Below are 12,726 nucleotides of genomic sequence, written 5' to 3'. Positions count from 1 at the left end.
ACTGCAAGGAGAACAAGATCATCGCTCTCTGCATGCCACCTTACTCATCGCACCTCCTGCAGCCTCTTAACGTTGTCCCCTACTCGCTGTTGAAGCGCCACTACGGCGATGGGATCTCGCTCTTAGCACGCAGCCGCATCTACTATGTTAACAAGGAAACCTTCCTACTAGCCTTCAAAGAAGCTTATAAGAAGACGTTTACACTAGAGAATGTTCACGCAGGCTTTCGAGGTGCTAGGCTAGTCCTATACGACCTAGAGGTTGTGTTATTAAAGCTAGATGTGCAGCTGCGTACGCCGACGCCACCTGCACTAGGCACTGTCGCCTGGGAGGCGCAAACACCGCGCAACGCCCGCGAGATAGAGGCGCAGTCTACGTTGATTCGAAATCGCATGCAAAACTACCAAGGGTCACCAGCAAGCTCGTTAGATGAGCAGGTCAAGCAGCTAAGTAAAGGCGCTCAGCAGATAGCTTATAGTATGGTGTTAGTGCAGGAGGAAATAGGCCGCCTTCGAGACGCTGTTGATACGCTCACAAAGCGCAAGACTCGTAAAAGGCGGTATATACGCGCAGAGGAGACTCTAACAGTTAGTGAGGTATCTGACATAATTGCTAAAAAGGAGGGTGGTAGGCGTGAGGACAGCAAGACGCCTGCGAAGAGGGTGCGCGCAGAGAGGCGCTGCGGCCGTTGCAGCGAGACTGGGCACAACTCCCGCACCTGCAAGGCAGAAATAGAGGATGTAGATAATAGCGGCGCTTCTGAATAATCCTATAGTATTGCGTATAGTATAGTAATTTGATGTAGTGTTGTGCTGCGTCGCTGCGCGTGCGCTGCGCTGGTGTTTAGTGGGGCGCTCACTTGGGTAGGGCGCTCACTTATGAACCACGTTAGTGGAATATGCAAATTATGGAGAGACAGCACATCGCTTCGTGTGAAGCATCCTTCTCCGCTGAACAGCATGGCCAACCCAGAAACATGTGGAAATCTAAGTGCTACGCTGAGAATGCTATGTACTCGACGGCGGAATGGTTTTAGCTAGAAAAGCTCGTCTCGATTCCTGCCATTCTTGGCGAAGCATTATAGCTAGGACTTCAAGTAATGACAAAAGATCGCAGAGAGAGACTTTCATCTTCGCCACACAGGTATGATATGTAACCATAATAAGTACTATTCGTGGAGATCGGTTGCCACCGCTAGCAGGTGGTGGCTGACCCGCACTGGCCACAGGGTTGTGACAGCTTGTCCTCCGGAATCAGGCAAGCGAGGATTTGGTGGGAGCGATTCAGCATATAATAACATGTATTCTTGTCAATAATACTAATTTAATTTTTCCTCCAATAACGTTATATCGTTCGTGTCCGCATCAGGGTCAGAATGTACTTTTGCAGCAATATCGGCCTTGCATGACCTACCGTGAACCATCAGTCCCCAATAATGTATATCGTTGATTATACCTATCAGCTGCTGGACACCAGCAAGGATGCAGCAGTCACCAGAGTAGATTGTGGACATGTTGCAGCCAGTCCAGGTAGTAAAAGTCTTTGGCACAGTACACCACAAGTCCCAAGTTGATCCAGTGAATGTGATAGAGTAGTGGCGCATTTGCTCTTTATCCTCCTCCTTCCACTCTTGCCCAGTCATCTGAAGTGCGCAGCTTTTTAGACGATAACGATTATACACTGCCATAGCCGAGGCGACGGCAACTTGCTGACGCGCCGTAGCGAGAGTGTCTTCGTCCCGCTTGAACTCGACGGTCAAGTAAGGGCAAAAAGCTCGCTTTTGTGCAACGGAAATGTGTTTTCGTACACTTGGGCGGAAGCCGGGTTGAAAGGCCTGAAGGGAGACATGGTACGCACAGTCTGGACGAATATCCCACTCGTAGCGTTTTCCGAGCGAGCCAATCAACGGGGGAGCAACCCATTCATCCTGTGGTAATCTCCGAACCAACTGTAGCATGCGAACGGGCAGCCATCGCTGATCGCCGTCTTCCTCTGGGAGCCATGGATGACGAGGCTCATCAAGGAATATGTCTCGCAGAGCGTATGCCGAATGCTCAGCCTCATTGCATTCGTATACTCTCATAGCTTTGTATTCACGCTGAACGTGCTCTGCGTCTGGCTCCAGCCATACGTCAAGTGAAAGTGCTTCTTTGTAAACATGGAGTCGACGCTTCGGGTCGCGTGGCAGTTCTTGGATGCGAAAGTGTTTGTGAAGGTCCTTGTTCACACCCTTGTTCTGGATGGTGATTCCATACGGCTCGAGAACTGTATCTATAAAGTCCGCATCAGTAACTCTCGCAGCCATCTCCTTCCTAGTCCTGACACTTGAGGCTTCCGATGTAGGAGGTGTTTGCCGCCAGCGATGTCCAGACGCCGATGCTGATTTCGACGTTGTGCTTCCAGATGAAGAGATCTTTGTCCTTCTTTTCCCCCTTGAGCTCTCTGTATCTGTGGTATGTGTCATGATTGTCGCCCACAACCGTGTGGTTTGTGCTGGATCGGTTGCGGGGACAACAAAGCGGTGAGCAGACTTGAGCGATTTCGAGGGTGACGACAACGAGGAAGACGTAGGGATTATCGACGGCAGAGGTAGGAGTGATTTCGTAGTATGTCTACGTGCAGAGGAGTTGGCGGTTGGGTGCATGTAGCGAGGGCGGCTCCAGGTCCCTTCGAGGTCTATCGATGGCCGCCCGTTGTGAGATCGAAGGGCTTGCGTCTTATTCCTAGAAGCTTGGTGGCTTTTTTCATCCGTTGTGATGGATTGCGACGTAGACATTGTCATGAGTCGCACGGCATCGCGACGTTGTACAAGGGCTGTCGGGACAGCGGCTCGCGCTTTTGCAGTTCTGACGCTTTGGCCGCTTTTGGTTGGCTCAGCAACAGCGCCAAGGGACGTAATCGTGACTAGCGATGAGCCAAATGGCGCAACAACAGACCTAAGACAGTTGCCGTTCCCACGTCCTAGCGGAGCTGAATCTAGCTCCCGCTGCGGGGTAGTTTTAGTCCCGGGATTTGGGTAACTGGGCATCCAAGTGGATGTGGGCCAGCGAACTCTTCATACTACTACCGGTATGGCCCCACTATCTTATCAAGAGCAGCTTGATCAAGTCGCTTTTAGCGCAGATCTATATCCTGTACGCTGTACGTCTGGCGCATCTTCTCTACAAGCTTGAACTACGCTGCGATAACGACAGGATCCTCGCAACGAGTGCGCTAGCTGTGGAACTTTCTATTCTACTTAGCCTGAAGTTTAGGCTGGCTGTTAATAAAGCGCGACACTCAATTCTTGCCTACAGGTCTAGGATCCACCGAACAAGAGACTTCTCCTCAACAGGATAGAGCCTTCGTTTCTAGGCGTTGGCAATCGCTTGAGGCTAGATACCTTGGAGGCAGCGTTGAAGAGTTGTACGACGCACTTTAAATAGATGGGGGCATTACGTTGACTTTTAAGTTGGTTTAGTTGGAGCGCTTGAGAAGCAAGAAGAATTCTACCCTCTTTTTGAGGCGATAGAGGACGTTGTTGTCGTGGCATTGTCGTTGTTGAGTTGAGCGTCGCGTCGGGTTTGGTGGGGTGGCCCGATGACTGGTCTGGCCCGCTGAGTGATCCAACACGTTACCGGTAGTCGCACTGCTGCCTGGTCTCCACCTCAGCCTCACTACCTCTTGCACTTGAAGACTAGAATCCGTTCGCAAAGTCTTTCATCCTATCACATTATGTCTGAATCAAGTCGCACTCCGAAACAATTAAACACGATACTAGTTTGCGACCCTAATGAAAGGCGCAGCCTAACTCGGTCTAACGTACCCGTCCCTGCCCGAACAGGTATGTTTAGAGCGGTTACAGCCACGCTTAGATGTTTAACAGTTGGAGCTGATTACTCTTGATCACTCTATAGAAGGGCCTCTAGCGTGCCTAATTGCTCAATGTAGTGGAAGGGGTGGGTGTACATGCAACGCCAGGCATACACTTTACGTAAGGAGGCAAGCCGATCGTTGCATGAAGAGCAGGGCTTGCTCCCGATCCAAACCCACTTCCTCATCGTCCGAGAGGAACTACCCATGTCAAGAAGAACAGAGAGATGGCACAAGCCGTAAGTCTTACACTCCACAGCCCACACATCAAGCTGTTCCTAACCAGAGTTGTGCAAAGAAGCCTTAAGGGTGCCTCGCACATCCTCCAGAGTAGCCTTTTCTTGTAAAAACTATAATTACGGACGTCTGGTCTGCCCGAGGACTATAAGATTGCTGGTGATCCATCCAAGCCAAGAGAGCACTTCGATATTGTCCTGTCATCTCAAAGTTGTTCCCCTGGACTCAGCACCATCTTATGAAGCACTGTCTTACACATGGTGCAAACAAGAAGATGGCTACCTGCGGTGCAATGGAAAGAATATCAACATAAGGCGGAGTCTGAGAGAGGCCCTTACACGCCTCCGTAGCACTGTTGTCGAGCGAGTTATATGGACCGATGCCATCTGCATAAACCAGGATGACGAGGAAGAAAAGGCAAATCAAATAAAGCGTATGCGGGAAATCTACAACAAGGCGAAGCGCGTCCTAGTTTGGTTAGGAGAAGATGTGCACTGTAAGGCTGAACAAGCATTCGATCGGATCAGCAGGATCGCTCAGCCCGAAAATAACGTCCTTTCTCCCAAAACCTGCTGGTGGGACCCGGTAGCTGCGTTTTATAGGTGCGCATGGTTTTCGCGTCTGTGGGTCTTCCAGGAGATAGCAATGGCAAGCTCTGCTGACCTCTACTGGGGAGCCTTGAGTATCTCCTGGCGAACGGTCGGATATGCTTCCGCCCAGATAAGGACACGACATCACCAAGCCATATTGTACCACTCTATGCTAAATGTGTACAACGCGTTCCTCTTTTGGAAGTGGTCAAATATCGGAGGCAAGTCCCATCGGCACGAGTCTTTGCTGTACATGCTGCAAGTCACCCGGCGTCTCCAGTGCACTTTTCAGAAAGATCGCATTCGCGCGCTCTCAGGATTCACGTCTGTGGATACTACTCCGAACAAGTTTCCAGAGCCCAAAGAACGCACGCAGTGGGTGTACCGAAAATGGGCTCTACAAGTACTTCGAGAGACCCATACACTCGACCTACTCTCAGCTGTTCAGCATGAATCTGCTATCTGCAAATTCAGTTGGGTTCCGAGATGGAACATTGGCACCGCTCACACTCTGGCACCGCTTGGACCAAACCTTGACACGTATAACGCCTCCCGACACCTCCCCCCTCTTTCGATTCAATGGACAGGGAATTGGGGAGAGTTTTTGCATGTTAAAGGTATCGAGTTTGATACTATTACTAGGACGGGACAAGTGGTGAATGAACCTGAGAACCTGAACGGACTGCAAGCAACGTTGGTGAACATGTCGTCTCAATTACTTGCCAGAGCTTCCCCTTACCCAACCGGCGAGTCCCTCGACCGAGTGGCCTGCTTCACTTTGACAGCAGGTAAAGATGAGTATGGGATGATGGTCGAAAATGCGCGACAACATCTAGCCAACTTCGATGCATTCTGGACCAACAGGGAGTGTGTCACAAACCGCTACTCGCCTCGATCGCCTTCTAGTATATCGGGCGACGCTGATTGCTTCCTTTTGGCGGCCCGATTCGCTTGCGTTCGCAGGAAGCTTTGTCATACTTCGAGAGGCTACGTAGGTATCGGTCCTGCCCTGTTACAGGCTGGGGATATAGTATGTATTCTCCCTGGTGGAGCTACACCATTCGCATTACGGCAAGACTCGCATTCGAACCCTTCAAAAAGAAGATTTCAGCTTGTCGGAGAGACGTACGTTCATGGAATCATGCATGGCGAGGCTGCCGGCCAATGTACAAACGGTAAACTGACAAATGTCGCATTCCACATAGTTTAGATATTGAACAGATAGCGGCGGCTCCAAACACCGCAGGCCAGGGAACCTGTTACATTGATACGTACCTTACGTATGTGGTCAGGTGCCGTTTGCCTTGACATGTGATTTGCCATGGTAGTGGGAAGTACTTTTGTTAGAGCTTGAACTGGTAGATAAAGGTCTGCACTCTGCAATGCGGAAGAACATGATATTACCATCTGGATGGAATCGGGTGGGCTGGGCCAACTCGGCACATGAATAAGTCGTTCCCACTAGCGTATATTGCCGATCGCTAAAAGCTCGAGCCTGCCCCTCCAAAACAAACAAGCCTGGCCCCGACCATCATCAGCTCTTCACATCCACTTTGCTCCAGAACTCATCGAACATGAACACCACAAGCGTTTACAAAATGGCGGGCTCCGATCGACGGCGTCGGTGTAACGCAGACTGTACATGAGCCTTGTCCTCTGACCGCACCTGGCGGGCGACAACTGACTATCTTCTGTTCCTCTAGCCCGCTTGACTTATACAGCCTGTTGCTCCCCAGGCAGCCAACGCACCCGAAACTAGCTAAAAGAACGATGCATCATGCAAATATATTCGGACCAACCATCTCGTTCCTCGAAGCGGCTCCATAACCTCAACAGCGTGCCCCGGTTTCCGCCCTCTCCGACCAAGAGTGCGACGAGCGCAACAGCATCTAAAGCCTCCGAATTCGAACCACATCAGAGCGGACGTTTGAGCCTCATGAGACAGCTCTAGATACCCGAAAACGTTACGGCGATGCGCAGGGCCACTTTGCAGTTTACACATCATATCAAGATTTTGGGAGCACAACGACACTTGGAACTATAAAGCCACCAAAGAGCTTGCGGAGATCAAGAAAGGTAAGGTGGATAAGAAAGACGAGTTGACAGAGGAACTGGAGAGGGAGGCCACAGTTCAGTGCAAGGCGTTAATCCCCCGTATAAAGGAATTGCAGAAAGTCATCTTTCCTGGTAGGAAGCGCTGGCTAAGAGAAGATCGTCAGTTGTACTCGCGCATGAAATCTGTTCTCCAGGGGGTTGCAGAGGAACTCGATGGTATAGAACGACAATAGCATCAAGTAAACCGAGCCCTACTCTTACTAATGCACTCCACCTACGTCATCTCTCCTTGGGTATAGAGACCTGCGCGACACCTGAATGTGACTCTATTTCCAGACAATAGGTTTGTTATCTGTTCTGGGTAGAATGGGTGTTATGCAGGGATGGTTCCTAGCTAGGCAAAGGCTCCGTTTTGGTTCCCATGATGGGTCCCGGTTAGTAACTCGGTTTTGGGCTTTCGCAAGCCTAAGATGAGGCTACGAGTGGCAAACCCGTGTGATGTATACTAATTCCTCTCCCCAGTTATGCAGCAAGGTTCAACGCCTCCGAGGCAAGGGTGTGGCTGGTGCGGGTCGGCCATCATCCTTGCTTGCGGTGACGGAACTGCGTTACAAATCGCTTGTAAGCATGCTGACGTTTATTGTGCTTGATTTGCCTAGCATCAAAACGAGACTGAGCAAAACACGACAAACAGCGAGAAATCTATCTTTGGAATTACCCATCACAACAGCCTCAAGAAAACATCTGCCAGCGGCCGCAATGGTCTCTACAGGCCATCACGCGTCCCCCCGCGTCGATTTGGCACCTGTAGAGTCGCTGTTGCGGCCCTGGCAGACACAGACGAGCAAATCTGCGAGCAAGCTACTTAACATGACACGTCCACCAAACGCAGCGGCAGCCATGTAGCCACGACACAGCAATGCAAGACGCGACGACGGAGCCCAGACACTTTTTGAGCGCAACAGCAACAACACACAGCAGTCACTGATGGGCTTCCTGGTCAGCCTATCACCAACCGACAATGTCTGTAACGTTCCGCATCGACGAGCCCTCGGGCTGAACAGCATCACCTTTCACGCGAATCAACTCACAGACACCCGGCATGCTACCATCGGTGCCACAACACACTTACAGATCATCAGACAGCCTCGTCCACTGTCGCCCTACGTGTTGAGGGAGTGGTGCCCCTTCGACACACTCGACTAGGTCTGAGGAAATTCGCGTGGGAGCTCTCATGCTCAGTAGGCTCAACGGCACGCACGAGCGGAGCATCGCCCTTGTGGAGCCGCGTTATGACGAAATGCTGCTGCCGCCGCGCCCGATGGCAGGTCACACCACAACACACAGCCGCATAGGAACCTAGTGGACGGCATCACAACACTGAAGGATATCGGAGTTTGGAGAACATATTGCAGGCCCTGGGGCACGAGGGCAAGCTAGCACACACGACAGCTGAACGCTAGGGGGAGACTGAAGGTATTGCGGTCGCAAAGCATGAGGCAACCGTGCCTCTACGAGCCTTGAACAACGCTACACACACGAGGCTTCGAGTACGGCATACACACAGGAGGAAAACTCGAGGAACACAAACACAGGCAAACACGTCACTTCTAGAGACGAGATGTACATAGTCGTAGATAGAAGCCAGACAACGCCAGGCCTCTGGGGACAGATGGCTCTTTCGAGAGTGAAGTGGGGCGGTGCAGATTCACGTCCGCACCGCGTCGGCTGTCTGCCACGCCTGTCAACCGGGCATAGCTGCGATTCGCGGCTGAAACCGTGTAGGAATCAACCAACCAACCAACCAAACGAGACTGAGCACAGATGAATTAATGTAATTGATTATCGTGTAAGCAAGTGTGGTACAATATATTGTGTCTTCGAGAGATCTTCCGCGCTCTAATCTTACGTCACGGCACCTTTGTCGCGCAGTAGCCTCACCACCGCCTCGTAGCCTTGTTCTGAAGCGGCCTGGAGTGCGTTGCCGTAGACTCCACCCTGCGCCTTGACCTTGGCGCCCTTATCCACTAACATCCTCACCACCGCCTCGTGGCCTCCAGCTGAAGCCGCCTGGAGTGCATTGCCGTAGCGTCCACCCTGCGCGTTGACGTTGGCGCCCTTGTCAAGCAGCAGCTTCACTATCGCCTCGTGGCCTACAGCTGAAGCCGCCTGGAGTGCGTTGCCGTAGCCTCCACCCTGTGTGTTGACGTCGGCGTCCTTGTCCACCAGCAGCTTCACCACCGCTTCACAGCCTCCAAGTGAAGCCGCATGGAGTGCATTGCCGTAGCGTCCACCTTTCTCGTTGACGTTGGCGCCCTTGTCAAGCAGCATTTTCACCACCGCCTCATTGCCTCTGTACGAAGCCACCTGGAGTGCGTTGCCGTAGCGTCCACCTTTCTCGTTGACGTTGGCGCCCTTGTCCACCAACAGCTTTACTACCTCCTTATGCCCATTCTCGGCCGCCAACAACAGCGGTGTCTTGTTGTCATCGCTTGTGGCCTGTATATTGGCTTTTTCCCTCAGCGACTTTTGCGCCGTCGCCTCTTGGCCATGTCGGGCAGCCCACAACAACGCTGAGCTTCCAGATTGTTGTACATTGTAGCGGTAGAGGTAGCTATCTAGGAGACGATAAAGGCGGCGGTTGACTTGTGCAATGGCGTTGATATCTCTCTCGGATTCTAGGTATTCTGATATATTTTGGAGCAACTCATTTGGTAGATCAAGCAGTGGCATTGCTGAAGTAGCACTTGTCTGCTTTACTCAAAACGACGCGAATGCTAAGCGTGAGAAGGGTAAAGGGCGGGAATAGATTGCGACAGCAACGCGTAACATTGTACAAGTCATGAAGGCACATACCAGAGGTGATCATAGGGTCACCGCTTCTTCTTACGCGATACATGAACCATAGGTTTAACGTACGTTTAGGACATTATAATCAACTATTGTATTGCGTTTATCTATCTAACGTCCATCCCGGCGTAACGGGACACCCTGCGTGGCGGGACGCCGCAGACACTCCCTAACACAACAAACGCAACAACAGGCTAGAAGCACAGATATTCTCGGAATAGTAGCCTTGAGCTACAAAGTCTATTCTCCTCTCGTGTCTTTTAGAAATAGGTTGTGCTTACCGTGCAATACGACAATTTAGCATAAGCGTCACGTGACTACCTCGCTTTAGCTGGCAGTATGTGCGTTAAAAGCTTTTGCATCTTGTCGAGAACCCGTTGTTATACAGTTTGTTATATCATCATTCTATCGTGAGCACTGCACCTGAGCTTAAGAGGCTGTCGTGCTTCTGTGCTAATTCTAAGTCTGCCTGCTAGAAGTGCCAGACGCGGACGACCCGCACACCTAGCTTAAAGCAACTTAGCGGTAACGTATCGCTGCTGACGCCAGATCTGTGGCTGTGTGGCTATGTGGCGCTCTAGCCAAGCGCTCCTGGACACCCAAAACCCGGCTCGGATTGGGAGCAGGGGTACGTGATGCTGAACCCTGGTGGCTTAGTCACCCTGCCGCCGCTTGCCCCACCATCGTTCTCAACTCTCTCTTTTTGGGCTTCCTTCACAACACGTGCTACTTCAGCAATGCCACTGCTTGATCTACCAAATGGCCAAGAGGCGACGGCGCAAAATTTGGTGAGGGAAAAAGCCAATATACAAGCTACAAATGATGATGACCAGGCACCGCTGTTATTGGCAGTAGAGAAAGGGCATAAGCAGGTAGTAAAGCTGCTGATTGACAAGGGCGCCGACGTCAACGCGCAGGGTGGACGCTACGGCAACGCACTCCAGGCGGCTTCAGCTGAAGGCCACGAGGCGGTGGTGAAGATACTGCTCGACATGGGCGCCGACGTCAACGTGCAGGATGAATACTACGGCAACGCACTCCAGGCAGCTTCACAAGGAGGCCACGAGGCGGTGGTGAAGATGCTGCTGGCATGGGGTGCTAAGTCATCATGAGGGGAATCCATGCATGGCTGGCTGACTGGTGTCCTTAAAGAAGATAGCTACCTTCTGAAGCCTATATCTTGGCAGTAATAGTAGTCTGGTGAACATAACGCTGACAGCGATACTTTATGCCGCTGTAATGAAAGCAACGTGCGGCAAATTTGCCCCCACAAGCTAAGTAGATGGCGAACCCGCACCTGCCACACCCTTGCCATGGACATGCGGATCGAATGGCATTGCGAAGAGATAGAAGGCCCATGATCGACGACAGGACTGCATGCAGCCTTAGATAGCGTAATTAGTACCTTACCATGCATGGGTACCATCAGATCTCTGCTCTACCCTTCCCTTAATAGCGCTTATAAGTATCAACAACCTAAACCCCTTATCACCCTCAGGGATCACACTAAAGCACCTTTCCTCTACGCTGATGATTGCAGTGCTTATGCGAGAAGCCGTTCGTCGCATGACCGTACAACAGCTATATCTCTAAGATGTGCGGACCCTTTCCGCCTTTGTATGTGCGTGTAGCGACGGCGACCGTTCAGTAACACGCACTCCACTTACTGAAGCCTAGACTCGCACCTTGTTACTCTGTGTTATGCGTATATGTATACGTTGCGATGTGCTCGAGAAGGATGAGGACGTGGTGGGTCGGACGAGAGATCCACGGCGGGTCTGCGGAGCTGTAGGGCGGCGCGATGGTTGATTTCTATGGCATGTAAGCTTTCGCGTTAGCTATAGTCGTGCTTACACCTCATCTTGAAGTTGCACGATGGCTGTATTGGAAGCTGGTTACGGTTGCGGCTTCGATGCTGGGTGTGTTCGTTGACATGAGCTATACGGCAGGGCCTTCCAACTTCGCCCTGCTCCCAATCCGAGCCGGGTTTCGGATGTCCTGGAGCGCTTGGCAAAAGCGCCGTTCAGCCACATAGCCACACAGCCATACAGCCATACGTCTAGCGTCGGCAGCGGTAGATCACAGCTAAGCTGCTTTAAGCTAGGTGTGCGGGTCTTCCTTATCTGGCACTTCTAGCAGGCGGGCTGGGAACTAGCACAGAAGCACTACAACCTCTTGAGCTCAAGCGCAGTGCTCGGGATAGGATGATGATATAGCAAGCTGCAAGTTGACAGACTTTTGACAAGATGCATAAGCTTTCAACACACCTACTGCTTGCTAAAGCGAGGCGGTTGTGTAACGCTTACACTGAATTGTTGTATTGCACGGTAAGTAGAACCTATTTCTAAAAGACGTTAGGATAAAATAAACTTCATATATTAAGGCTACTATCCCGAGAATATATGTTCTTCTAACCTATTGTTGCGTTTGTTGTGTTGGGGAGTGTCTGTGGCGTCCCGTCACGCAGGGTGTCCCGCCACCCAGGGACGGACGTTAGTCTATTCTTCTCTAAATATGTAACTTCGTCGACGTCTCCTCACGTGTGGTATCGCCCCTGCTGCGCACCAGTTGCAAGGGCGACTGGGACTCACCGGCCGCAGAACATGCTACTGATAGGCACCGCCGCTCCGCTTCCGCTCATGTTCGTAGCGGCGCTGCTATTAAAAACTTTGATCACGTCCTGCGTAATGGCAACACAGCGGACTAGCGCAAGGGGGAAGAACTTACCGACACGTGAAGCTTGCTCACTTCCCGTAAAGCCGAGCTGGTCAGTGACTCCTGTGGCTATGAAAGAGCTAGCCATTTCTGGGAGTGTGTTCTCTGCGGAGATCACTCCTGCTATCGGTTAGCATCCGGTTAAGTCAGTTAGACCATCAACCTCCCTGGCGAGTGTTGTAGCGGCTTCCTCAACTCTGCGTCGGAGCAATTAGCGAACAGTGGCAGGAAGAATTCTCTTGCGGGGGCCCCAGAGCCTTGCGCTGCCGTGATTGAGATTGCTGGGATGCCATCAACACAGTCCGCAACAAGCAATCCGGATTGAACGGATTGATTGACTTGATTGGTTTAACCAATCCAATCAATCCAATCCGTCGCTTCTTGAATTTGCTCCAATCTGCAAGCAAATCAATCTTAGACCTTCAGA

At 51.5% G+C, this 12,726-nt stretch overlaps 1 protein-coding gene across 1 annotated transcript; it reads right to left on the bottom strand.

The window, feature by feature from the left end:
• Positions 1-1,318: 1,318 nt before the first annotated feature.
• ALTATR162_LOCUS53 (uncharacterized protein) lies at positions 1,319-2,464 on the bottom strand (the record flags this gene model as incomplete). The annotated part of the gene is made up of 1 exon (XM_043307646.1): positions 1,319-2,464. The coding sequence occupies one exon, from the start codon at positions 2,462-2,464 to the stop codon at positions 1,319-1,321; it is 1,146 nt and encodes a 381-aa protein (XP_043163581.1).
• Between the last annotated feature and the right edge of the window lie 10,262 nt (positions 2,465-12,726).

Source organism: Alternaria atra (assembly GCF_907166805.1).
Source record: "Alternaria atra isolate CS162 genome assembly, contig: 14, whole genome shotgun sequence".
Taxonomy (NCBI): domain Eukaryota; kingdom Fungi; phylum Ascomycota; class Dothideomycetes; order Pleosporales; family Pleosporaceae; genus Alternaria; species Alternaria atra.
This window is presented reverse-complemented; position numbering and strand designations above follow the sequence as displayed.